Here is a 27,824-nt window from a genome sequence, read left to right as displayed (position 1 = left end):
GAGGAAGCTGGACATCCGGCGGAGTCTGTTACATTACTTGGAAATCACAAATAATTTCTGCCTGTCGGACCATCTTTTTGTGCTCTGGAGTGGCTCCAGAAGGGGGCATAAGGTGTCTAGGGCTATAATCGTCCACTGGTAGAAGGAACCTAATGGTTCAGTGTACTTGGTTCATGACCGACCTGTTCTGATCGGTCTTCGAGTGCATTCTACCCAATCACAGATAACTTCGTGGGTGAAGTGCAGCAAGTTTTGCCGCAAGAGATTTGTAGGGTGGCTAATTTGGAGTTCCCTGTACGTACCAGGATCAGTCCAGGACACCTGGGTTGTGACTCCGCACCAGTAGATGGAGACAGACTAAAACTTGTGGGCGGAGCATATATGCCCCTGTGCCAGTCACAGCCCCTCAGTCTTACTCTGTCTCCAGTAGGTGGTGCAGGTCTGGTCACAGCCCTGTCGGGCCTGATTCTGTGTGGTTAGTCAGGTTCGCTTTTGTGGTTGATTTTATTAGGCCTAACTTGGTTTTTTTCTTCAAATTGGGTTTTATTTAATCTTGTTTAATTCTAGTCCCAGTTGCCCTGCCTCCCTGGGGAGTTGAGAGGTCCTGAGGGGACTACCCTCCCCAGGTTGAGGCCGCTGCTAGGGTTGAGGACCCGGCTGGACTAGTAGCAGCGTCAGGGGTGACACCGGGGAGCCCGGTTCACTCACCCCTGCAGGACATAGGGCTTTTCAGCACCTGGGACAGCGTTTTTTCTTATTTTTAAAAAAAAAAAAAAAAGTGTTTTTACTTTTGTTTTCAGTCGGCTCTCCGTTCCCTGGCGTTGCGCTCCGTTCCGCTCGAGGGGGGGCGTCTTCGGCAGGGGGGAGGTCGCCGATTTTCGCCGCGTTGAATTTTTGTGTTTATTCGGCGTCCCTCAGTGCTTTTCGGCGCGTCTTTGGTTTCCCGCGGTTTTTTTGCAGGGCCGCGCGGCTCGCAGTGCAGGGCCTGCGACTCGGCGCGCGCGCGTCTCTCCCGGGACGGGCTTTGCTCGGCCTGCGTCCCGGGAGACGAGGGATCGTCGGCGGCTCCTCGGGGGGCCCGTTCCCGGGTCGCGCGATCGCCGTCGCAAGGGGGGGGTCCCCCTGATAGGCCTCCTGACCCGTTCCTGGTCAGCGCGGAAATGGCGGCCATTTTGTCTACCGGCCGGGTAGCTTCGCGGGAAACGGTGGGGGCCTCGGTTTTACCTCCTATGCTTTCCCCGCAGCGGGGTGCAGCGGTGGAGGTCCCTTCAGAGGGGCCCCAGTCCCGGGGGCATTCGGAAAGCGACGCAACGGATTCGGGCAAGTTTTCTGAAGATTTGGCGCTTTGGCTGCGCCGTTATAAGCGCAGCAAGCGCAGACGGGGGGACGCCTCGCGTTCAAGGGTCCACCGGGCCCCGCCGCAGAAGAAGATGGCAAGGAGGGTGGCGAAGACCACCCAGAGAGCGGCCTGGGGCAAACGGCTTCCCCGAGGGGTGCCGCAGAACTCGGATTCCGAAGATACCTCCGGGGCGGACGCAGAGGCCTCCGAGGAGCCCCTGCCTGGGGCCGGGACGGCAGCAGCAGATGGCTCGGCGCAGCCCAGTACAGGTAAAGGAGCGCAGGCCGTCGACGGGGATGACCCCAAGGTGGTGCGTCTGTTCCGCAGAGAGGAACTGTCGCCACTCATTCCGGCCATCCTCCAGGAGCTGGGGATTGAGGCTCCTCCGGTGGTGGTCCGCCAGGAGGCAAATATGGATCCTGTTCTGATTGGGTTCACAGGGCCGGCGGTCGTTTTTCATTTTTTCGTCCACGGATATCCTCTTCAAGGAATGGGATACTCCGGAGTTAGGTCTGAAGGTCAGCAAGGCCATGGACAAACTTTACCCTTTGCCGGAGGACGCGCTAGAGCTCCTCCGACTCCCAAAGGTGGATTCGGCAGTGTCAGCTGTCACGAAGAGGTCTACCATCCCGGTCACGGGAGCGACAGCCCTCCGGGATATTCAAGACCGTACGTTGGAGGTTCAACTCAAAATATTTTTGAGGTTTCTGCCCTAGGGGTGCGTGCCGCCAGTTGCACAAATTTTGCTATGCGTGCTAGTCTGCGCTGGACTCAAGTCCTGCAGGCGAATGCGGGTCTCTCTTCAGAGGAGGCTTCCCAAGCTGACAGATTGGAGGCGGCCATTGCCTATGGTGCGGATGCATTCCATGATCTTTTGCGCACCTCAGCTAGGTCCATGGTGGCAGCGGTGTCGGCACGTCGTCTCCTTTGGCTGCACAATTGGGCAGCGGATGGCTCTTCCAAGGCTCACCTCGGGGCTTTGCTTTTTAAGGGGACATTGCTGTTCGGCAAGGAGTTGGACGATTTGATGGTTTACCTGGGGGAGAACCGAGCGTTTAAGCTGCCGGAGGATAGGACCCGGTCGAGATTTTCCTTTTCAGGCAGAGCCCGGTTCAGGGGGCCCAGGAAGTCTAGGCCACAAAGATCCTCTGGACCCTAGGCCGTCTTCCTCTCGGTACACCCAGTGGCAGCAGTCCTTTCGGGGCAAACGTTTTGACCGGCAAGGAGGGGCCCCGTCGGGTGCGGGGTCCAAGCCTTCGCAATGAAGTTCGGCCGGCCCATCCCTCGTCGCGTCCTCGGCACGCTGTTCCAAACGTGGGGACGCGTCTATCCTTATTCCTCGAGGAATGGGCCAGCGTGACATCGGATCAATGGGTCCTCGACGTGATAAAACATGGCTACGAGTTAGATTTGGCTCGCATCCCAACGGACAAATTCCTGGTCTCACCCTGCAAGGATCCCAAGAAGAAGGCGGCGGTGCTAGATACCATCCAAAGACTAGAAAGACTGGGAGCCATCTCGCCGGTTCCGGCCGCTCAGTACGGCAAGGGCCGGTACTCCATTTACTTCTTAGTCCCCAAGAGAGACGGCACTTTCCGCCCAATTCTGGATCTGAAAGGAGTCAACAGATGCCTTCGAGTCCCTCACTTCAAAATGGAGACCATTCGGTCAGTGATCGCGTCAGTGCGTCCCGGCGAATTCCTGGCGTCCCTAGATCTCACAGAAGCATACCTTCATGTGGAAATTCAACCAGCGTTTCAGCGGTTTCTGAGGTTTGGCATTCTGGGCAGGCACTTCCAGTTCCGGGCGCTTCCGTTCGGCCTGGCGACACCGCCTCGGACATTCACGAAAGTGATGGTGGTCGTGGCGGCGCAGTTGCACGAAAGTGATGGTGGTCGTGGCGGCGCAGTTGCGGCGGGAAGGCCTGCTGGTTCACCCTTACCTCGACGATTGGCTGAGCCGGGCGAAGTCTCAGAGTCTGTGTCGGCAGGCGGTGGCCAGGGTGTTACAGCTCTTGCAGTCCCTGGGCTGGGTGGTCAACTTCAACAAGAGTTATCTCGAACCCTCTCAGTCCTTGGAATATCTTGGAGCCCTGTTCGACACGTAGCGAGGCAGTGTGATTCTCTCGCAGGACCGGATATGCAAACTGCAGTCTCAGGTGCTACGTTTTTTGTCGCTACACCGGCCACGAGTCTGCGATTACCTGACGGTTCTGGGGTCTATGGCATCCAAGCTGGCGTTAGTCCCTTGGGCGTTCGCTCATCTATGGCCGCTGCAGTCCTCATTGCTTTCCCGCTGGAAACCGGTTTCCGAGGATTTCTATCTACCTCTACCTCTCGAGGGGCAGGCGCGATCCAGCCTGAGCTGGAAGTCGGTTCAGGGTCTGTGGTCAGAGTCGCAGACCCGGTGGTCTATCAACCGGCTGGAGACCAGAGCGGTCCGTCTGGCGCTGCAAGCTTTTCTACCCCTCGTGCGCGGACAGGCGGTCCGGGTATGGTCAGACAACGCTACCACCGTGGCTTACATCAATCGCCAGGGAGGGACAAGAAGTCCTCTAGTGGCGGAGGAGGCGCGGCTCTTGATGCTCTGGGCAGAAAGGCATCTCAGCCATCTCGTGGCTTCCCACATAGTGGGAATCGACAACGTCCAGGCAAATTTTCTCAGTCGTCACCGCTTGGATCCCGGAGAGTGGGAGTTGGCGGACGAGGCGTTTCTCTTCATTCGCCGGACTTGGGGAATGCCCCACATGGATCTGATGGCCACCTGGCACGACGCGAAGGCTCCGCGATTTTACAGTCGACGTCGCGAAAGGGGAGCAGAAGGAGTCGACGCGTTGGTGCTTCCCTGGCCGGTGGATGTGCTTCTCTATGTGTTCCCACCGTGGCCCATGATCGGAAAGATCCTACGGCGCATAGAATTGCATCCATCCAATGTGATCATGGTGGCGCCGGAGTGGCCACGCCGTCCGTGGTTTGCGGACCTGGTCCAGCTGTCAGTGGCCGCACCCCTTCGTCTACAGGGATTCCCGGGGTTCCTTCGTCAGGGCCCCGTCTGTTTGGAGGATGTGGCTCACTTTTGTCTCGCAGCATGGTTTTTGAGAGGTATCGGTTGAAGAGAAAAGGCTATTCGGATGCGGTCGTTGCTACGTTGCTGAGATCCAGAAAACAGTCTACGTCCCTAGCTTATGTTCGGGTCTGGGTAGTTTTTGAGGAATGGTGCATGGAGTGGGGCCTAGACCCCACTTCCGCTTCTATTCCCGATATTCTGGCTTTTTTTCCAGGCGGGGCTCGCCGAAGGTTTAGAGTGTAATTCCCTTCGGGTTCAAGTGGCGGCGCTTGGCTGTTTGCGTGGTAAGGTCCGGGGGATCTCTCTGGCTCTCCACCCGGATATCTCCCGCTTTCTTAGGGGGGCTAAGCACCTCCGTCCTCCGTTGCGGCCCCCTTGCCCGTCTTGGAACCTCAACTGGGTACTCTCAGCCTTATGCTCAGTGCCGTTTTGAGCCCCTGAAACGTTCTACGCTCAAGGATTTCACCTTGAAGACCGTATTCCTAGTGGCGATTGCATCGGCCCGTCGTGTTTTCAGAATTACAGGCGTTGTCCTGTAGGGAGACCTTCTTGCGCATCTCCGATTCGGTGGTCTCCTTGCGGACGGTTACCTCCTTCCTTCCTAAGGTCGTGTCGTCGTTCCATTTGAATCAGTCAATTGAACTTCCCGCTTTCTCGGTTGCGGAGTCTTCGGACCCGAAAACAAAAGACTTGAGAAAACTAGATGTGCGGAGGTCCCGGCTTCGCTATCTGGAGGTTACTAATCCGTTTCGGGTGACGGATCATCTGTTTGTGTTAACTTCGGGTCCAAAGACAGGTGCTGCGGCGTCCCGCACGGCAATTGCCCGTTGGCTCAAGGAAGCCATTGGTTCTGCGTACATTCGGCGCGGAAAATCGCCGCCGGTGGGTCTTCGGGCTCATTCGACACGCTTTGCAGGGCGGATACCTGGAAGTCGTTGCATACCTTCATTAAACATTGCCGGTTGGATGTTCAGGCTACTGAAGCTGGGGGTTTTGGAGAGAGGGTACTCCGAGCGGGACTCTCTGCTTCCCACCCTCGGTAAGTTATCTCTGGTACATCCCAGGTGTCCTGGACTGATCCTGGTACGTACAGGGAAAGGAAAATTAGTTTCTTACCTGATAATTTTCGTTCCTGTAGTACCAAGGATCAGTCCAGGATCCCGCCCGCAGTGTTGCGTTATAGTAACGGAGAGTCCGCTCATTATTGTGTTTTTCAGTACGCTGATCCATTCGCTCTCCGCTCTCCCGGTTGGGGAGTCTGGTTCCTGTAGGGGTGTTGGTTTTCTTTTCCCTACCAAGTTGTATGGTTAGCTATGGTTGCCTTTTGGCTTTTGTCTACTTTGACATTACGTATGACTGAGGGGCTGTGACTGGCACAGGGGCATATATGCTCCGCCCACAAGTTTTAGTCTGTCTCCATCTACTGGTGCGGAGTCACAACCCAGGTGTCCTGGACTGATCCTTGGTACTACAGGAACGAAAATTATCAGGTAAGAAACTAATTTTCCTTCTTTGCACACCTTTGCAAGGATCCACGCTGGTATCTAGAATTGCGGCATACCAGCTTTACATGACGCAATATCAAAGAAACTTGTGGAAACAAGTTCAAGATATTGCTGATAACCTTCCTCAACAACAACAACAGGCACTAAATACTCTCATTGCCAAAGGCCTTGAATCTGGCAAACACGAGGTACGGGCAGCTTACGACTCATTTGAGACATCCGCCCATCTATCAGCAGCTGGAATCAATGTACGAAGGTGGGCTTGTCTCAAGGCCTCGGATATCAGATTAGAAGTCCAAGAGAGACTGGCAGAGCTCCCATGTACTGGAGACAATCTCTTTGGAGAAAACATTCAGGATGCTGTCTCACAACTCAAAGATCATCATGAGACAATCCATCAGCTCTCCAAGTTACCATCTGATCAGCCTTCCTCCATCCGAAAAGCTAACAGAAGAGATACTAGGAGGCCTTTCTATAGACCTAGAAGGTACTATCCACCTACTGCTTCAGCGCGTTACCACAAAGAGGATGTACACGCCAACCAAAGCAGGCAGAAACCCAGCCACCTCCACAAACTGGTCGAGCAGCTGGTTTTTGAAATACATCAAGAGAACAGAAGCCTCTCCACCAATCCTATACCGCACTTACCAGTAGGAGGTCGACTCCACCATTTCAAACACCAATGGAGTCTCATCACCAAAGATCAATGGGTATTAGCCATACTGAATCGGGGATACCGTCTAAAATTCAACACAATACCCCCACATTCACCACCCATCACACTTTGGACAAACATTACTGTCATCACATCTCAACTTCAAGTAGAACTCTCAACTCTGCTGACTACCAGGGCTATCGAACGAGTTCCCCGGTCTCAACAAAGCAAAGGGTTCTATTCCCACTATTTCCTAATTCCAAAGAAAACAGGCAGCATTTGCCCTATCTTAGACCTCCGCAATCTCAACAAATTTCTTCAAAAAGAAAAATTTGGATGGTATCTCTGGTAACGGGGAGATAGGTTCTGTTCTCTAGATCTTCAAGATGCTTATGCACACATACCCATTTCCACACTACATCGCAAGTACCTATGATTTGTATCAGTATCGAGTCCTGCCATTCGTACTTGCCTCTGCTCCTCGAGTATTCACCAAATGTCTGGTAGTTGCTACTGAACATCTACGAAAAAACAGCATCCATGTTTTTCCCTACCTAGACGATTGACTAAATCAGAAGTCCATCCAGACAGGGAGCTCTGTCTGCCTTAAAAAGCACAATAAGACTATTACACTCCCTGGGATTTCTAATCAACTATCAAAAATCCCACATCAAGCCATCTCAACTCCTCATGTTCATCGGAGCAGACCTCGACACCACACTGGCAACAGCTTTTCTTCCAAACGACCGTGCCAACAATCTAGCACGCTTGGCGAATTCAATAATACACTACCAGTCTACCTCGGCCCATCAGCTTCTAGGGCTACTGGGACACATGGCCTCTACAGTACATGTTACCCCTATGGCGAAGTTAGCCATGCGAAGAACTCAATGGACTTTGAAATCTCAATGGTTCCAAGCTTTCCAACCACTGTCGTACACAGTTCAAATCACCCACCAATTACGCCTTTTGCTCCACTGGTGGTCAAATCAAGCTGCCTTGAAAGCTGGTCTCCCATTCCAGCAATCAACTCCACAAGCCATCTTGACCACAGATGCCTCCAATCTGGGATGGGGAGCACATGCCAACAACCTTCAAACGCAAGGTAATTGGACTATGCTCGAAATGAAGCATCAGATAAACTTCTTAGAGTTTCGAGCAATCAGTTATGCCCTTTATGCCTTCGAGGGCTGCCTCTCGAGCAAGACTGTGCTGATACAGACAGACAACACAGTAGCAATGTGGTACATAAACAAACAGGGAGGCACAGGCTCTTATCTGCTTTGTCAAGAAGCAGTACAGATTTGGGCCTGGGCTCTCAAGCACTCCATGCATCTCCGAGCATCTTATCTAACAGATATACAGAACTTTCTAGCAGACGATCTCAGTTGACATTTCCATCCCCACGAATGGGCTCTGCATCCAGATGTAGCGAGCAGAATCTTTCAACGCTGGGGTCACCCAGCCATAGAACTCTTTGCGTCCAAATTGAATCACAAAATGGAACGATTCTGCTCCCTCCACAGACGTTGACCAACGTTCCCCAGGGACACCTTTGCTCGCCCCTGGAACACAGGTCTTCTATATGCATATCCTCCGATCCTGCTCATATCCAAAACTCTTGTGAAGCTACAACATGTCAGAGGGACAATGATCCTCATAGCCCTTTACTGGCCTCAACAAGTATGGTTTCCCATACTCCTCGACCTCTTGATCAGAGAACCGATTCACCTGGGCCCAGCACCCACTCTCATAACTCAGAATCAGGGCAAGTTGTGTCATCCCAACCTGCCAACTCTTGCTCTAATGGCTTAGATGTTGAAAGCTTAATTCTGCAACCACTTAATCTTTCAACTCAAGCCTCTAAATTTATTGTAGCTTCACGAAAACCTTCCACACGTAAATCTTACCACTTTAAATGGACAAGGTTTACCAAGTAGTGCACACAAAATGGTTTTGCCCCTTTTTCTTGCCCCACTCCTTCTTTATTGGATTACCTGTGCCACCTTTCGGATTCTGGTCTACAGACGTCTTCTGTAACCTAAGTGCCATAGCAGCATACCACAAGGGAATAGGGGATGCACCAATAACAGCGCAACCCCTAGTAAGTCGATTTATGAGAGGCTTACTCCACCTTAAGCCTCCCATTCGACCACCGGTTACTGAATGGGATCTAAATTTAGTGCTAGCAAGACTCATGCGATCCCCGTTTGAGCGTATGCACTCCTGTGATGAAAAATTTCTTACATGGAAAGTATTTTTCCTAGTAGCTATTACAACTGCTCGAAGGGTCAGTGAGTTACAAGCTCTTGTCACATACTCACCCTACACAAGGTTCCTGCATGACCGTGTAGTCCTTCACACTCACCCCAAATTCCTACCAAATGTGGTAACGGAATTTCACCTCAATCAATCCATAGTCTTGCCTACTTTCTTTCCAAGACCACACTCTTACCAGGGCGAGAGAATTTTGCACACCTTAGCTTGTAAACATGCGCTAGCCTTGTACCTGAACCGCACGGCAGTCCATAGAAAATCCACCCAACTCTTTGTTTCTTTTGACAAAAATAAACCAGGAGTTGCAGTGGGAAAACAAACTCTCTCCAACTGGCTAGCAGACTGTATCGAATTCTACTATGAAAAAGCAGGCATTCCTCTCCAGGTGTGAGTAAAAGCGCACTCAGTAAGGGCTATGTCAACATCAGTAGCACACTACCATTCAGTGCCTATTGCTGTTATCTGTAAGGCTGCATCTTGGAGTTTACTTCACACCTTTGCAGTACATTACTGTTTGGACAAGGAAGGGCGACAAGATTCCGCCTATGGCCAATCTGTCTTAAAGAACTTATTTCCAATATAATACCAACTCCTTCTACATCCATCCTGCTGTGATTTCAGGCTGCCTCTTTTTTTTTTTTCCAGCAGTACACATGTTGTTGTGCTTCTTGCACAAGTTGTATGCTGTTGGTCCGATACAAGAATGACTCAGCCTGTAGCTTGCTAATCACCCATATGTGAGGACTATCATCCTGCTTGTCCTGGGATAAAGCAAAATTGCTTACCTTGTAAATAGGTGTTATCCCAGGACAGCAGGATGTAGTCCTCACGAAACCCACCCGCCACCCCGCGGAGTTGGGTCCGATACGTTTTATTTTATTTTTTAGCTCACGCATATTGCTACAAACGAGACTGAAGGGAGACCCCTGTGGCTGAGAATATCATGGCATGCTGGGCATGCTCAGTAGGCCCACAGTGCCAGCCAAAAGTTTCTAGAAACTTTGACAGAAGTTTTTCCGTGTCAGGGCTCCATCAATGATGTCACCCATATGTGAGGACTACATCCTGCTGTCCTGGGATAACACCTATTACAAGGTAAGCAATTTTGCTTTATTTGGTTATGTTAGTCTTAATTGTTCTGCTTTGATACAGTGTAATACTGACGGACTGTAGGTGGCACCTCAGGGTATAGGGCAAAGCAGTCAGAACTTCTCTGTTTCCATCTGCTGGAAGGGAGGCAAAACCCAGGAGTCTGGACTGATCCGTGGTACTTCAGGAACGAAAATTAGCAGGTAAGAACCAATTTTCCTTTACTCCCCTGTAATAGGTGTTCTTTTAGGACAGCAGTTCACCAGTCACATAATGATGGCTTTAAACTGGAGGGCCTCTTCTAGAGTTTTGTAGGAGATTCTTAAGCTTCCCTGAACATGCACAGCAGTGTCCACACAGCTGTCCGGTCATTCAGCCAATGAACTCAACTCCAGAAAGGGCGGAAGAATGGGTTTGTGTGACTAGTGAACTCAAAGAACATCTATTACAGGTAAGTAACTTCATTTTTTTCTGAAGTCAAGCAGTTCACCTATCACACAAGTGGGATTTTCTAGCTAAAGATTGTTATAAAAATAAAAAAGAAGATAAAACACACCAAGTACAGGGCATGTTAACTACTTAGGTTTGAAATCTTTTTTTTTTTTTTTTTTAAACAAAAGGGCAACCCAAAATTATAAAAATGGGAGGTAGGGGGACTAACTTTGGGGTGTAATCTGAATGCATTCTCCCTCTGGCAGGTGGCAGATAAGCTGAGCAAGCTGAAGCAGCAGTATGATGAGAAACTGGCCCAGAAAGAGGAGCTGCGAAAGGAATCTGAAATCATGGAGATCAAGCTGGACCGTGCTGGCAAACTAGTGTCTGGACTGGCGGGGGAAAGGAGTCGCTGGGAGGAGACCGTGAAGGTAAACCATGGGCAGAAAAAAGAGAAGGCAAGCTCCAGCCACTGTAAAGTGAAACCCTGTGTGCCAGAGCAGTCGCCCACATGGTCAAAAGCGACTCAGTCATTGGCTCTTTAAATAGAGGCCTTGGAAACTCTGCCCTGCAATCTGCACATGGGTCACATGGTGGCAGCATCACTCCACAAATGGCAGATTTTCTCATAACTGTCAGCAGGGTCTTGGTAATCCATTACTATTTTTAAATATACATTTAGGGGTGGCCTATTTTCTTTTAGTTTTCTACTGTTTTTCATGTTTATCACACGTGATGGTAGACATCTGTTTGCAGTCCCACTGTAGATCTCAGTGGGATGGACCAGTTCTGCAGCTCGCTATTTGCATCTCTTTGCTGCTGCCCCACAGCTGTACACAAACGTTGGCCTTTGCTATGATACCAGCCCCCAACTGTAGCCCTTCGTATGATGATTTTTTGAAACTAAACGAAATGCTGCCTGTAACTATCAAGCACGCACCTGGTCGTGTCTCACTGTGATGTCTGAAATATCGTATAGCCAATGTGTCATCCTGGGGAGAGTTGGGCTTCACAGGCCCCCGGCCTTTACTCCTCCTAAGGCAGATAAAATTCAGAGATCATTATAACCAGAGGATAGTAATTGTGTATTATGTCTGCAACGTATTTTGAGTGTCAAAAATATCACCGAAGAACACAAGTGTTACTGTAAGCAGCTGGAAATCTCCTGATAGCCTGACTCTTTAAGCAAGCCAGTTACACATTCTTCCAAGATTTTCAAGTCTCTTATGTTACCTTATTTTCTTGTTCGTATGTGTTTATGCATTTTTAAGATTTATCTTCATTCTATCTTTTGTATTATAAATAAGACAAAAATCTAATAATCTGCTGTCCTTTTTGAAGTGAATGATTTTTTCTCCGTCCCTTTTTCATTTTTTTCTTTTCTCTTCTTTCTTTCTCCTTTCTTCCTTTCTGTCTCTCTGTAATACCCTCTTTCTATCTCTTTTGGTCTCCCTCTTTCTTTCCTCCCTCCTTCCCTCTTTCTCTGTCTTTTCCCGCTCATTACCTCTGTCCCCCTTTCTTTTCCATTTCTCTCTTCCTATACCTTTTCTCTCTCTCTGCCCTCCATTGTGTCTTCCTAGGGCTTGGAGCAGGATCTGGGTTACCTGGTTGGAGACTGCCTCCTGGCTTCTGCCTTCCTTTCTTACCTGGGTCCCTTCTTGTCCAGTTATCGGGAGGAGATCCTGGACCAGATTTGGTTGAAACAGGTCAGTTCCATAGTGCTGGACCTATCGAGCACACAGGGATTTCCATAGCGGAGAAGCTCCAAGCTATTCCCATCAGCAAAGCGAAATTTCACTCCTTGAATGAGTGGTGGAAGTTTGGCTTTTCCAGAGAATACTGGCAGCTTTTCCTCTGTCTCCATCTTCTGGTAGAGGTGCATAACCCACTCGTTGGGATTGACCTACCTTTCACTAAAGGAAAGGAAATTATCAGGTAAGCAGTAATTGCTCCTTATTCAGCTAACTTTAGGACTTCTCGGCACATGACTAAAATTAGCCAGGCAGCTCTGAATATTTGAGTAATCTGGCTAACGTAACTCTGCCTCAAAACATCCCCAGAATACCTCCAGCTTATCTGGATAAGTTTAATCTGGCTGTTGTTAGCTTATTTATACTTGGATAAGTCTGAGGAGTTCAGAGCAGTGGGAAATTCAAGAAACAAGGTTTGTCTGACTAAGTCCCACACTTAGCTGGACAAACACCTTTGATTATGGGCCTCTGTATACCACACTTCATGCACCAGGCTTTCCAGTCTCATTGGTAAAGAAGATACATCAACATTTTAGGTGTTATTTGATGGCTATCTAGGATAGCCCAGTATAGTAGTGATACCACAAAAGGAGCCCCATCAACCAATCAGCTTTGGCCAGCCAAGGACGAAAACCATTTGGCATGGGGGAGGAATAGGCACTTCTTTGGATTATAGCAAGCTCACTGATGTGGAGGGGACTCTCACCAGGCTCTCTTTGTGGCTGCAGGTTCGAGACCGGTCGGTCCCCTGCTGCCCAAACTTCGATTTTGCAAATTTCCTCTCCAAGCCTACCATTGTGCGGGAATGGAACATCCAAGGGCTGCCATCTGACGCATTCTCCACTGAAAATGGGGTCATTGTTACCCGTGGCAACAGGTGAGTGAAGGGGTAGCTGCTAGGCCATGATCGGACATCCAGGAAGGAAGATGATCAAACTGTGCCCCACTGTACTGACCTGTGCTCACTGCCTATCAGGGAAATCTCACCTCTTCTATTATGATATGGAGTTCTCCTTCCTCATCCCCCCAAAACCACATTAAACTATGCATGGGCAAATAAGGCCCATCTAGTTGACCGATTAGAACCTGTCTACTATGCTCCTGCCATAGAATAATTCCTCCCTCCCCCATCTTCCCCTGCCATTAAAGTTCCTTTGTTCCTGTCCCAGGTATGCTTACATTCTATTACTGTTTTGACTTACCTCCTCTGTTCCAGTGTCCACCACCCTCTCAGTGAAGAAGTATTTTCTCACCTTCTTTCAAAGCCTCCCTCTCTTTAGCTTCAGACCCATGACCCATTGTTCTAACATTTCTTATTCTATGGAAACTATTGTCAGGTAGTGCCTTATTGAAGCTTGCTAGATATTTGAAGGATTTGGCTATTCTCCTCCTCATCCTTATGTCACTTCCCTCCTGGTTTCTTCAGGTAACATCATAACTAATGGCAGATAAAAGCCAAAATGTCCCATCCAGTCTGTCCATGTCTTCTGTTTAGGGTTGGTGCCATTGACCTCCCATTAGCAGCCTGCACTGATCCCTTTCTCTGGATTTCTCTGCCCTGTAGGTGGCCATTGATGATTGATCCCCAAGGACAGGCCTCCAAGTGGATTAAAAACATGGAGCTGGCCAAGGTAAGAGTGATTTGACAGAAGAAAAGAGAGAGAAATGAAATATGAGGTGATTCTGAGATAGACTAAATGTACATTCTGGGACCAGTATTCAGTAAGCCAGCAAGAGGACAAGTTATCTGGCTAACGTGAGCTAATTAGGGGGGATATGACATCATCCGGTGAGAATGGATGCTTGAGCCTCATTCTCCACTCCCCTTCCCCAGCAAACTTGATATTTTCCTCCCCATTGTTGCCAGAGGATGTGGTTAGTGCAGTTAGTGTAGCTGGGTTCAAAAAAGGTTTGGATAAGTTCTTGGAGGAGAAGTCCATTACCTGCTATTAATCAAGTTTACTTAGGGAATAGCCACTGCTATTAATTGCTTCAGTAGCATGGGATCTTCTTAGTGTTTGGATAATTGCGAGGTTCTTGTGGCCTGGTTTGGCCTCTGTTGGAAACAGGATGCTGGGCTTGATGGACCCTTGGTCTGACCCAGCATGGCAATTTCTTATGTTATGTTCTTATGGGCAGATTCTAAAGGGAATAGATTGCCCAAGGATAAGAAGGGAAATCATAAGACCTTCCCACCTCATGCTCATTTCCTTGAGATGAGATTTTGATCCAGCAGAGGTTCTTCTGGATCCACGCAGAAGCAGGGTTTGGGAAGACTGCAATCCTTCGAGGAACCCGTAGGTTGACCAGAGATAGTGCAGGACATGGTTTCAGAGGTGGGAAGCCCTCTTAATGAAGACAGGCTGACCCACTCCTTCTGGTGGCTGTCGGAGGAAGGTTGTCCAGTTTTTACAAGGAGTGGACCAGAAGCACTTCTAACCAGTGGGTTCTGGAAGTAATAAGGGATGGCTACACCTTAGAATTTTCTTGACTCCTCAAAGAGGCCTTTGTGGTGTCCTGTTGCAGGACACTCTTCTGCGGCTGAAGTGGTTGGAAGCCATCATCTCAGAGCCACAAGAGGAGCAAGGTCAAGGAAAGTATTCTGTGTACTTTGTGGACCCCAAGAAGGAGGGTTCTTTTCGGGCCATCCTAGATCTGCAAAGAGTCAAAGCAGCCTTGCGCATGCCACGTTTTTGGATGGAAACGTTGCAGGTGATGATTGCATCAGTGTGCAAGGGGAAGTTTCTGGCCTCTTTGGATCTAATGGAGGCATATCTCCACATTCCCATCAGAACAGACCATCAGAAGTTTCTTCGCTTCACAGTGTTAAGAGGGCATTTTCAATTTTGAGCTCTTCCCTTCGGGCTAGCTACTGCACCAAGAACGTTCACGAAGGTGATGTGGTGGCAGCGTACCTCAGAAGAGAAGGGATACTAATGCATCCGTACCTTGGATGATTGGCTCATTCGGGCAGAGTCGGAGATAAGAGTGTCACTGTTCCATTCAGTGGGTGACGGAATGCATATGATCTCTGGGCTGGGTGATAAACCTGGTGAAGAGCCATCTGGAACCATCCCAGTCCTTGGATTATCTGGGAGCATGATTCAACACCTGGTTAGGCAAGGTGTGTTTTACCCCAGAAAGGGTGATCAAGTTACAGTTGCAGGTGGTTTGTCTGCGGGACCTGCCATTCTCCATGGTCCAGGATTACCTTCATGTGCTAGGGTCCATGGCTTCTACATTAGATTTAGTGCCATGGGCTTTTGCGCATGTGTCCTCTTCAGCAGGCACTCCTGTCCCATTGGAATCCATTGTCGGAAGCATTTCAGCTACCGTTGCCACTTCAGGAGGAATCCAGGTCCAGTCTCTCATGGTGGCTGTCACGGCCCAATTTGGAGTAGGGAGTGGAGCTGGACTGGGTGGTAGTGACCACCGATGCTAGTCTCAGTGGTTGGGGAGCGATATGTCAAGGATCTGCAGCCCAAGGGCAGTGGTCTCCAATGGAAGTGTCCTGGTCAATCAACTGTCTGGAAACGAGGGTGCTGCTGTTCTTCCTCGGATTCAGGGGCGGGTGGTACATGTGTTCTTGGACAATGTGACAACAATGGCCTATATAAATCAACAAGGTGAAACGAAGATTTCCTGGTGGCTCAGGAGGTTCACAAACTCTTTCCCTGGGTGGAATTTCATCCAGCAGCACTTGCAGCCTCTCATGTGGCAGGTGTGGACAATGTGCAGCTGGATTATCCCAGCAGACAACAACTGGACCCAGGAGAATGGGAGCTGTCAGCGAAGGCCTATGCGCTCATTCGGCACAGGTGGGGTGAAACCCACTTTGATCTCATGGCAACAAAGAAGAATGCCAAGATGGCCAAGTTTTTAAGCTGCCAGAGGGAGTTTGGCTCCATAGGGATCAATGCCCTAATTCAGCTGTGGTCAGGGAGGCTCCTGCTATATGTCTTCCCACTGTGGCCACTCGAAGGTGGGGTGTTACATTGCATCGGGCAGCATCAGGGAAGAGTGATCCTGGTAGCGCCGGAGTAGCCATGCCATCTGTGGTTTGTAGATCTAGTTCAGTTAGCGGTAGTCGGGCCCATCCAGTTAAGTCACCTGAGGGCAGTACTTCATCAGGGACCCATCTTTTTGGAACAGGCGGCTTGCTTCTGTCTAGCGGCCTGGCTTTTGAGAGGCGGAGTTTCTGCTTAAAGGGGTAGTCAGATATGGTGATTAGTACTCTTCTTCAGGCTAGAAGATCCTCTATGTCTTTGGCATATATCAGAGTTTGGGGAGTGTTTGAGTTCTGTGTAGGGTCTATGACACTGATCCTTTGCAAGCAAACGATGCCCAAGTCTTGGGTTTGTTTGCAAGGGGGCTTGTCAAAGGGTTTTGCCTATAATTCTGAGTCCAAGTGGCAGCCTTAGGTTGTTTCAGGGGAAGGTTGCAGGGACGACCCTTAGCATCTCATCTGGACATAGTGCATTTCCTTAAGGGAGAAAACATTTGCGGCCTCCAGTCCATAGGATTTGTCCGTCCTGGAATCTTAATTTGGTTCTTTGGGTGTTGTGTGGACCTCCCTTTGATCCTTTGAAGAAGGGTTTCTTTGAAGGATCTTACCCTGAAGATGGTGTTCCTGGTGGTGATTTGTTTGGCGAGATGAATTTCAGAGTCCCAGAGGAAGCCTCCTTTGGTGAAAGTCTGCTATGTGCAGGTCTTTTGGGATCCCACCCAGTGTAGAAGAGCTTGGGTACATCCCACTTGTCTGGACTGATCTAGGGTATGAACAGGAAAGGAAAATTGGTTCTTAACCTGCTAATTTTTGTTCCTGGCATACACCAGGTCAGTGCAGATTCCCGTCCCATTGTGACTGAGTAATGTTTTCGAAAGACTTCTCCTAATTCTGGATGCTGCTGATGATACAGAATTTAAGTTTTGTGCTGCAAAATTATGAATAAAATTGTACATAGTTCTCAGTTTTGAGGCTCAAAAATTGTCTTTTTCTTGGACCTAGTTCAGGGGTCAGTTTGGTTGGAAGTTCCAACTTATTCCCCTTCTTGCTGTAGAGAGAGACGTCCTTGGAGTCTGGAGTTAGACAACCTGGCTTGGGTACTGTCAATACTGAGAGACTGCAGGTGGCACTTGGTTAAGTAGCAGTGCCTAAAACGTTTTTATTCTCTGCCTCCATTTTCTGGTAGGGATGCAAAACCCACTTGTCTGGACTGATCTGTGGTATTCCATGAACGAAAATTAGCAGGTCATAACCAATTTTCCTATTCACCAAGTGCCGACATACGAGGCTCCGCGGAAACAAGAGACTGAAGGGATCCCGCATGGATGCATGGTATGCATGCCAAGTTTGCTCAAAGAGACATACATTTTCCATGCTGGGCTCCATGCAGTGATGTCATCCATGTGTGAAAACTGCTATCCTGCTTGTCCTCTGAGAATTTTTCTATCTCAGCACCATCATATGACATTATTCACTTGTGTAGCTGATTGTCCTGCTATCTATGGCGCTATGGCATTTCTGTCCTTGGTACTTTCAGATGATGTCACCTCCAGGTATGATTGACTTGTCCTGCTGATAAGCAGCTTAATTATCATGCTAAAATGTTACCTACTGTCTGAGTGTGTCTCCATGGTGGTGAAGGATTCCTAGGTTGGTTGCATTGCCAAATATATATATTTATATATATGTGGCCTCATATCAGTTTCTTGTCAGGTAGCAGAAGGAAGGTCCACGTCGTTCTAGAAATCACTGGTTTGTTCCTGCACATTACTACTTTTCGTTTTCTGCCTTGTCTGGCAGTCCACTTTTGGTTTCATTGACATCTGTTCTATTAGGGCAGTGGAACTAATTTTTTTTTTATTAATAATTTTTATTGCTGTCAACAATAACTAGTCACAAAACATCATGACCAATAACATAATAGAAAACATAGCAAAACAGCAATACATTTTTACATAACCAAAACGCCCCCTCCCTCCCTCCCGGTATGCTACATGTACAAAATATATTATGAGAATATGCACGCAAGTATGAAAAGAGTCATCCTTCTGTGAAGAGAAAATAATAGAGTGGCGAAGGCAAAAGATAAAAATAACACAAAAATAGAATAAGCCAGATAGTGTTATTGAAAGGAAGTTGTCGCCAAGTCCTATAAAGTTCCCAGATAAGATGAAATTGGCTGAGTCGGTATAACGTGCAGATCTTATCCAGACGAATCAGAATCTCCAGTCTAGTAGGCGACCAGGCCCGTTTCCACAAAGTTGCTATTTCCATTTTTGTGGCTGTGCTAAACTGATAAATAAGAGTTTGTGCCACAGATGATGATTTATTGAGAAGCGCTATGGCAAGTGAAAACGGAAACGGAGATTTTAAAAGATCCGTAAGTATCCCGGCGATAGCAGTGGAACTAATTTGCCCCTTGAAAGCAATGCAGTTTCTGTTTCAGTTTTCCAGCAAGGTTTTTCCAGGTTAAAAGCCACTCAACAATCACAGCAGAGTTTGAATCATGCCATCTGCACTGGATCCTTGCTGAAGTTGATTTCCAGGTTAAGGCCTCTGTCCTTTTTGAAGTGAGCGAGTCAGCTGTACTTCACCTTCCCTAAAGCTAATATGGGGCTGGCGGGCTCCTGTCAGCTCTGAGGGTTTGATTCCTTCGCTACAAGGGTGTCCCTTGAGGAAGCCTTCTTGGCGAAACAAGGTCTTTGTTGGGATTCTACCAGCTCACCCTGGATCTTAAACTCCAACATTTAGTGGAGCTGTCTCTGAAGTCTGCCTTTTTTGTTTTTTTTTAAGAAAATCAAAGTTTTGTTTGACCTGTGTCAGGCAGTGCCATATGACAGTTTGGCAATGTCAGTACATGAGCTGCTATGCTAGTTTTAAGCTTAAAAAATAATTTCTGAATAATGTATGCAGCTCTTATCAAATGCTGTAACTTAATACTTTGAAACTTGCATAGAGAACATAGTTTGTTATTAATGGGGATATGTTTTGTGAAATATGTGTTTATGTGCACTTGAGACAATTGAGTGACTGAGCCCCTTGGCATGGATGTTTAACTAGTTGGGTGTCTTGTCTGGTCTAGACGCTTGTATATATTGTTGCTGATTCAGAAACAATTGTGTCATTTTTTTCAAATAGCAACATTGTTCCTTTCATTTTGCACATAGTAACATTATATCTCTTTGCAATTGTTTAAGCTTTGGTAACACAATGTATCTGATGAAATGAGCTGGTTCACTTATTTAAAGGTTCTTTAGTGACTACAAAAACGTTTTGCTAGTTACAAGTTACTCTTGATCCTCTATATCTGTACTGTTTGAAGCCTGTTTTCAATTAATTAATTAATTTAATTAATGGAGTGGAGGAGTAGCCTAGTGGTTAGAGCAGTGGGCTAAGAACCAGGAGACCAAGGTTTGAGTCTTGCTTTTCCTCCTTGTGACCTTGGGCAAGTTACTTTACCCTCCATTGCCTCAGGTACAAACTTAGGCCTGGATTTATCAAAATGCGGTAAGTACCGCATGCGATAGCAAAAGGGGCGTGTTATATGCTAATATAGCATTTATCGCAATTTGCGCTAATTACCTGTGCGAAGAGCTAAGTTTGCGCAAATTGCGATACCAGTTTCAGATTCTGCGATAAGTGCCAGATCTGTTGTATTTCCTACATTCAACCACTGGGGGACCATTGTTAATGGTCCCAGGACAGAGAGAGAGAGAGAGACTGGCCATAATATCATGGCCCATAGGTAGATATTTGTGTAACTCGAGGTGGGGTTTAGGTAAGAGTGTAGGGGGTTAGGGGCCACTTTGACATTCTACGTGACACCTACGAACAGAACAGTGGTCTCTTGTGAAGATTTGATGGCCTTCGGAGTGAGGAAACTCACTCCAAGATGAGATTTGGGCAAGGTTCTCTCAACCTAGCTTGATGGACTGAGAACCTTGCCCAAATCTCATCTTGGAGTGAGTTTCCTCACTCCAAAGGTCATCAAATCTTCATGAGACCACTGTTCTGTTTGTAGGTGTCACGTAGAATGTCAAAGTGGCCCCTAACCCCCTACACTCTTACCTAAACCCCACCTCGAGTTACTAGGTGGGCCCTACCATAGGGATATTATGGCCAGTCTCTCGCTCTCGCTCTCTCTCTCTCGCTCTCTCTCTCCCTCCCTCCAAGGCTCTGGACCCGTCAATTCACCTGAAATAGGACTTACGGGAGACATCGCAAAGGACGATGAAACCTTAACGCACGGTCACGGCAGCTATCGCACAGCCTAACGCAATTCAAAGAGATGTAGTTAAAATCGGCGTTACGGCTGTGCGATAGCTCTTCGCAGACAGGCTAACCCAGCCCACTCTCCGCCCCTAACTCCTCCTATTTTTGGAATTTGCATCGCACCATACAATATGATGCTATTGCATGCGTTAAACACGTTTTCGCATGCGGTAAGGACCTATCGCATGCGTTAACGGGGCTTTTCGCATGCAATAAGCCCTTAATGCATGCGAAAACGCCTTATCGCATTTTGATAAATGACCCCTTTAGATTGTAAGCCCTCTGGGGATAGGGAAATACATTCAGTACCTGAATGTAATCCACTTTGAAGCGCTGAAAAAAGTGCAAAAAGTGGAATCTAAATAAATAAATAAAAATAATTTAAAAAATAATAAAGTTTTTTTTTCAAAACAAAAATTTTTGTATACACATTTACTATTAGTGCTCTTCTCCCCTTAGTTGGGGTTTGTTTTGGTATGCTTTTCGAGCACTTTATCTTGTATCTAGCCCGTATTTGATATAGACATTAAATAGCTCTGAGACAGTTGATGATCTGTGGTTTTCCTATTCCTAGGGGCTGAAGATTATTGATCTGCAGATGGCAGATTATATGCGCACATTGGAACAAGCAATTCAATATGGCTATCCAGTCCTTCTGCAGAATGTACAGGAAGAACTGGATCCCTCACTCTCTCCCATTCTCAACAAGTCTGTCACTCGAGTGGGTGAGTAAGAATCTAAGATCTCCATGGGGGTGTGTGCTAGATCATTCTCCAGCAGGAAAAGATCCTGAAATATAGAATCTTTGGATGTGAACTCTCTGTAGTCTTTTGAAACTGAAGATATATCTGATCCTTTTCTTTCATTAATACAGGCTGTCCTGAAATTGTACTGGTGCATCTCAAATGTGTTTCATTGTGATGTTTGAGAAGAATGTGTGGTCAGGTTCTGAGATGTAGCGCCCCTAGAGCTTTAGTCTGGGAGCAAGTTCTGCATTGGTGGTGTTTGGTGTTGAATTGTGAGGTCCCGCAGATATGTGAGTCGGCTCCCAGATAATGTTGACGTGTGTTGGGTTGAGCAGTCCTGCAGAGATGTTTCCTATCTGTGTCTTGTATAGGTGGCCGATTGCTGATCAAGCTGGGAGATAAAGAAGTAGAGTACAGCCTTGATTTCCGTTTCTATATCACCACCAAGCTCTCCAATCCACATTACACCCCAGAAACATCCGCCAAAACCACCATTGTCAATTTTGCTGTCAAAGAGCAGGTGAGTTAGAAGCATAGGAGAGCCATGATGAGTGATAGAGAATGAGGCATAAAAAGCAAACCTTTTTCACAGGAAAGAATGCTCTAGAATAAAAAGTCATGATATGAAACTCCAGGAGGTTAAGCTCAGGAGCAACATCAGAAAATAGTTCTTCACAGAAAGAGTGGTGAATGCATGGAATAGACTCCCAGGGGAAAAGGTGAAGACAAAAAGGTAATGGAATTCAAACAAGCATAGGATAAGCAAAGAGGATCTCTAATAGAGGCAAGGAGATAAAGAGGAGGCCAGGGATCGGCGTTCTATTGGGATTGAGGTGGGGTGGACTGGATGGGCCTAATGGTCCTTGTCTGATGTCATAGTTTATCACAGTGGTAGGAACAGGGGGGGGGGGGGAGGTTTCAGTCCAGGGCAGAGGTGGTGGTGAGGACAAACCAAAGGGCAGATAATAGAAGCAGAACCTAATGATACTGTAGGCCATGGTTAACTGGGTTAGTACCAGAAGACTACAACTTCCTAGAAATCAACTGGGTAAGTGCCAGCAGGTCGATGGTGGCCAGGTACTGTCCAGCAAAATCACAAGGGCCTAGGAGGCTGGATATTTGAGCAACTGCTGATTTTGGCAGCTGTTTAGATTACTACAAAGTTGAGGCAGGGATTTAGGGTGTGAGGATCCATTGCCAAATTCACCTCGGCTTGCCAGTGGCACTGTGAACTGCTTGGACTATCCAGTCCTCCCAGCCCTGTGATCCTTACTTCCTCCCAGCGGCCATCTTGTTTCTTGCATAGACTTGTAGTTATACTCAGGCAGTTTTGTCAGTTAGTACTCTGCTCCATCTTTGTAACCTGAATCTAGATGACTTATTCATCTCCGGTTTCTGCCTTCAACATTCCTGCTTGACCTCTTTTACCTCTTTTGTGTTCTTGGTTTCCTGCTGTGCTCCAGCTTCCCACTCCGTTCCAAGCTTCTAGATCCTTGCTTGTTTTGAGGGCTACCTCTGTTCTTCATGCCTCTCCCACCACTAGCATGAACTCAACCTGAGTGGTAGGTGATTGGCATAGGTGGAAGATGCCCCGCTTTTCTGTTTTGCACTATCTTTGGTCTGGATTTGCCTTTCTATACATCAGACCATTTGTTCTTGGGGCAACTCTCAGACAATTGATGTCACATGGGGGGGGGGGCTGCATGTTGAATTAAGTATGGAATCTTGCAGGCTTATCTGCCCAGGATTACAGAGAACTAATGAGAAAAAAAAACCCAAAACGAATCTGGACAAGGAGTGATGAGCTGCAAGTAGTCAAGCTTCTATGGCTGGCAGCTGGGATCTTAATGGTTGTTTTAATTGATAGGTGGCAAATTACCAGAAAAAAGTATGCAACTTCTTTTCCCTGTACGTACCAGGATCAGTCCAGGACACCTGGGTTGTGACCCCGCACCAGTAGATGGAGACAGACTAAAACTTGTGGGCGGAGCTACATATGCTCCTGTGCCAGTCACAGCCCCTCCTCAGTCTTACTCTGTCTCCAGTAGGTGGTGCAGGTGTAGTCACAGCCTCTAGGTGCCCTGAAGACTGTTGCTTATTTAGTCAGGGTTATATTATTTCTTTTGAGTCCAGTTTATTGTTAAGTTAATTTTGTTATACTATTTCTGGTTAGAATAGTTTAAAAAAAAAACAAAAAAAAACTGTCCGTCCTTCCTCCCAGGGGGGTGGGAAGGTTCTGAGAGGACCATCCCCCCCTGGTTGAGGCCGCTGCTGAGGGTCGAGGACCCGAACTACCAAAGCAGCAGCATCGGGGGTGACACCGGGGAGCCCGGTTCACTCACCCCCAACAGGAGCAGGAGCCCCAGGACCCTGGACAGCGGCAGGTTTGATTTAAAAAAAAAAAAAAAAGTGTATTTTATTTTTCTTTGTTTTGAGCCGGCTCTCCGTTTTCTTTTTCGCCGGGGGGAAAAGGTCCTCGGTTCGTTGAAGGGAGGGGAGTTTTTCGGCGTTTTAAAGAAATTTTTCTTTTATCTTTTATTTTCTTCACGTTCCCGCCGTGACTGAAACGATGCCTCGGGGTACAATTTGCCGCGCTTGTGGCTCGGCGCGCGCGCGGCTTTCCCGTGAGGGAATCTGTTTCGCCTGTGTTCCGGGCGGGGAGGGACCGTCTAGAACAGGCAGGGGGGTCCGTTCCCGGTCGGTGCGGTCGCCGTCGCGCGCTCCCGCCGCGTCTGTCACCCCAGCTGATCCCTTCCCGCTCAGCGCCGGAGCGGCGGCCATCTTGGCTTCGGTTCAGGAAGTTAGGAGGGAACCTGCAGGGGATTCTACCGTGCCTCCCGCGTTGTCGCCTCAGCAACGGCCTTCGGGGGGGGCTTCCATCGAAGGGGCTGAGTCCCCGGATGAGGATGGCAATGACACAGTCACCTCAGACTCGGAGTCCTCTTTTTCGGCGGATTTTGCCCTCCTGCTGCGCAAAGTTTTAAAATACAAGGGCCGCAGGCGTAAGGAGCTGCATTGCCACTCCAAAAAGGATACCCCGAGGAAGAAAAAATCCCGGGATGACCCTGCCACAGTAAAACGAACACCAAGAGGTGTCCCGCAAGATACAGATACCGACTCCACCTCACAAGATGAGGTGGATCCGCCCGATGAGCCCCTGAAGGGGGCCGATGGTGCGTCAGGGGACAATTCTGCCCAGTCGGGGCCGGGCAAACCTTCGCAAGCTGGTGATGGGGACGACCCAAAGGTTGTACGCCTTTTCCGAAGGGACGAGCTGTCCCCGCTTATCCCGGCAATTCTCAACGAGTTAGGGCTTGAAGCCCCACCGACAGTCTCTCGCCCCGGAGCCACTATGGACCCAGTCCTGCTGGGACTCACTGGTCCAGCGGTAGCCTTCCCATTCCATTTTTCAGCGTCGGACATTTTGTTTCGGGAGTGGGACACTCCTGAGCTGGGACTGAAGGTAACCAAAGCAATGGATAAGCTCTACCCCCTACCGGAGGACGCACTTGAACTTCTTCGGCTTCCAAAGGTGGATTCAGCAGTGTCGGCGGTAACGAAACGTTCCACGATTCCGGTCACTGGAGCTACAGCCCTTACAGACATACAGGACAGGAAGCTGGAGGTACAGCTCAAGAAGATCTTTGAGGTCTCAGCATTGGGCATCCGGGCTGCTATCTGCAGCAACTATGCCATGCGGGCTAGTTTGCGATGGACCCAAGTTTTACAGGCCAATGAAGGTCTTTCTCCTGAAGAGGCCACACAGGCGGACCGCCTAGAGGCCGCCATTGCTTATGGTGCGGATGCTCTTTATGATCTACTACGTACTTCGGCTAGATCCATGGTCTCTGCTGTCTCGGCACGCCGCTTGCTTTGGCTTCGCAATTGGGCGGCTGATGGATCCTCCAAGGCTCACCTTGGAGCCCTGCCCTTCAAGGGAAAGTTGTTATTCGGTAAAGAATTGGATGATCTGATGCTTTCTCTTGGAGAGAACAGAGCTTTTAAACTACCAGAAGACAGGTCCAGAACCCGGTCTTCTTATTCGGCCAGATCCCGGTTTCGAGGTAACAAGAGATCTCGTCCACAGAGGTCCTTGGGTCCGTCTTATCGCTCGACTTCTTCCCGGTCTTCTTCGTGGACACAGTCCTTTCGGGGGAAACGTTACGGCAGACAGGGAGGCACCCCGTCCAGCACGGGGCCCAAAGCCTCTCAATGAGATACGGCAGGTCCATTCCTTGCGGCAGCCGCAGGCCTCCGTTCCAAACGTAGGGGCAAGGTTGTCCTTGTTCTTCAAGGAATGGGCCAAAATAACGTCCGATCAGTGGGTCCTCAACGTCATAAGGCACGGTTACGTGTTAGATTTTGTACGGACTCCAGCAGACAAGTTCCTGATGTCGCCCTGCAAGTGCCCCAAAAAGACGACGGCAGTGCTAAGCACCCTCCGGCGCCTGGAAGATTTAGGAGCAATCGTCCCCGTTCCTCCCAATCAGCAAGGCACAGGTCGTTATTCCATTTACTTCATCGTGCCGAAGAAGGATGGCACGTCCCGACCAATTTTGGATCTCAAAGGAGTAAACAAATGTCTGCGTATTCCACACTTCAAGATGGAAACGATTCGGTCAGTGATTGCCTCGGTTCGTCCAGGTGAATTCATGGCCTCCTTAGACCTCACGGAGGCGTACCTCCACGTCGGAATTCAGCCGTCTTTCCAGAGGTTTCTCAGATTTTGCATCTTGGGCAGACACTACCAATTTCGGGCTCTTCCCTTCGGCCTCGCCACGGCTCCGAGAACATTTACAAAGGTGATGGTAGTGGTGGCGGCCCACCTTCGACGAGAGGGGTTCCTGGTGCACCCCTACTTGGACGATTGGCTGATTCGGGCCAAGTCCGAGACCTCTTGCCGTCAGGCGGTAGCCAGAGTCCTCCAGTTGTTGCAGACCTTAGGTTGGGTTGTCAATCTCAACAAGAGTCAGCTTGTTCCTACCCAGTCCTTGGAATACCTGGGAGCTCTATTCGACACGAAGCAGGGCAAGGTATTTCTGTCCACGGATCGTGCACGCAAGCTTCAGTGTCAAGTGCGTCGATTATTAAGTCTTCAGCTGCCGCTGGTTTGCGATTATCTGACGGTTCTGGGATCTATGGCGTCCACACTGGCGTTGGTTCCTTGGGCTTTTGCTCATCTACGACCATTACAATATGCGTTGCTCTCCCGATGGAAGCCGGTGTCAGAAGAGTTCCACCTACCACTTCCACTCACGACTCAGGCGCGGGAGAGTCTTCACTGGTGGCTCGATCCGGTTCATCTCACTTGCGGAGTGTCTCTGTTGGTCCCCGACTGGACAGTGGTGACGACGGATGCCAGTCTCTCCGGTTGGGGAGCGGTCTGCCTAGACAAGTCGGTACAGGGCCGGTGGTCCTCCATCCAGTCGCAGTGGTCCATCAACCGTCTGGAAACCAGAGCGGTGTGCCTGGCTCTGCAAGCCTTCTTCCCTTGGTCCAAGGGAAGGCGGTCCGTGTGTTGTCGGACAATGCAACAACAGTATCATACATCAATCGCCAAGGGGGGACAAGAAGTCCACTTGTGGCGGAAGAGGCAAAGCTTCTGATGAGCTGGGCAGAGCGCCATCTCAACTCCATAGCAGCGTCTCACATTGCCGGGGTCGACAATGTTCAGGCGGACTTCCTCAGTCGACACCATTTCGACCCCGGGGAATGGGAGCTGACGGACGATGCCTTTCGTCTCATTTGCGATCGGTGGGGGCTGCCCCACATGGACCTGATGGCCACGTGGCACAACGCGAAGGCTCCTCGGTTTTACAGTCGACGTCGAGAGCGAGGAGCCGAGGGCGTCGATGCGCTGGTTCTTCCTTGGCCAACCAACGTGTTGCTGTACGTATTCCCTCCGTGGCCAATGATAGGCAAGATCTTAAGGCGCATAGAGTTGCACCCGTCCAACGTGATCATGGTAGCACCGGAGTGGCCACGGCGCCCTTGGTTTGCGGATCTCGTTCAGCTGTCGGTGGATGCTCCCCTTCGGCTACAGGGGTTTCCGGGGCTCCTTCGTCAGGGCCCCGTTTGTTTGGAGGATGCGGATCACTTTTGTCTCGCGGCATGGCTTTTGAGAGGCAACGTCTAAAGAAAAAAGGCTATTCAGATGCGGTGATTGCCACGTTACTGCGGTCCAGAAAGCAGTCTACGTCCTTGGCTTATGTACGTGTCTGGGTAGTTTTTGAGGAGTGGTGTGTCAGCCGAGGGCTAGATCCCATTTCCGCTTCCGTCTCTGATATTCTGGCCTTTCTTCAGGCCGGCCTAGCCAAAGGGCTTTCATGTAGTACCCTTCGTGTACAGGTGGCAGCGATTGGTTGTTTGCGGGGTAAGGTTCGCGGTTCCTCTCTGGCCCTGCATCCCGATATCTCTTGTTTTCTTCGGGGGGCTAAACATCTTCGCCCACCACTACATCATCCATGTTCTTCCTGGAATCTTAATTGGGTCCTTTCTTCTTTGTCTGCGGCTCCGTTCGAACCCTTAAAACGGTCTACTCTTAAGGATCTTACTTTAAAGACCGTTTTCCTGGTTGCGATTACCTCGGCTCGGAGAGTCTCGGAATTACAGGCTTTGTCTTGTCGGGAGCCATTCCTGCGGATTTCAGATGCGGGAGTTTCCCTGCGGACGGTTCCGTCTTTTTT

General features: G+C 49.0%; 1 protein-coding gene across 2 annotated transcripts in view; it reads left to right on the top strand.

Annotated features, from left to right (window-relative positions):
- Positions 1-27,824, top strand: part of DNAH2 (dynein axonemal heavy chain 2) — a 392,322-nt gene that overhangs the window by 299,899 nt on the left and 64,599 nt on the right. For both annotated transcript variants that reach the window (XM_029581921.1, XM_029581922.1), the window contains 6 exons: positions 10,630-10,794; positions 11,944-12,069; positions 12,843-12,991; positions 13,679-13,745; positions 20,967-21,117; positions 21,510-21,658. In XM_029581921.1, coding sequence (XP_029437781.1) covers positions 10,630-10,794; positions 11,944-12,069; positions 12,843-12,991; positions 13,679-13,745; positions 20,967-21,117; positions 21,510-21,658 — 807 coding nt within the window. The remainder of the gene's footprint in view (positions 1-10,629; positions 10,795-11,943; positions 12,070-12,842; positions 12,992-13,678; positions 13,746-20,966; positions 21,118-21,509; positions 21,659-27,824) is intronic.

The sequence above is a fragment of the Rhinatrema bivittatum genome, chromosome 16, assembly GCF_901001135.1.
Source record: "Rhinatrema bivittatum chromosome 16, aRhiBiv1.1, whole genome shotgun sequence".
NCBI lineage: Eukaryota > Metazoa > Chordata > Amphibia > Gymnophiona > Rhinatrematidae > Rhinatrema > Rhinatrema bivittatum.
The sequence above is the reverse complement of the archived record's forward strand: the minus strand, read 5'-3'. Positions and strand labels throughout refer to the sequence as shown.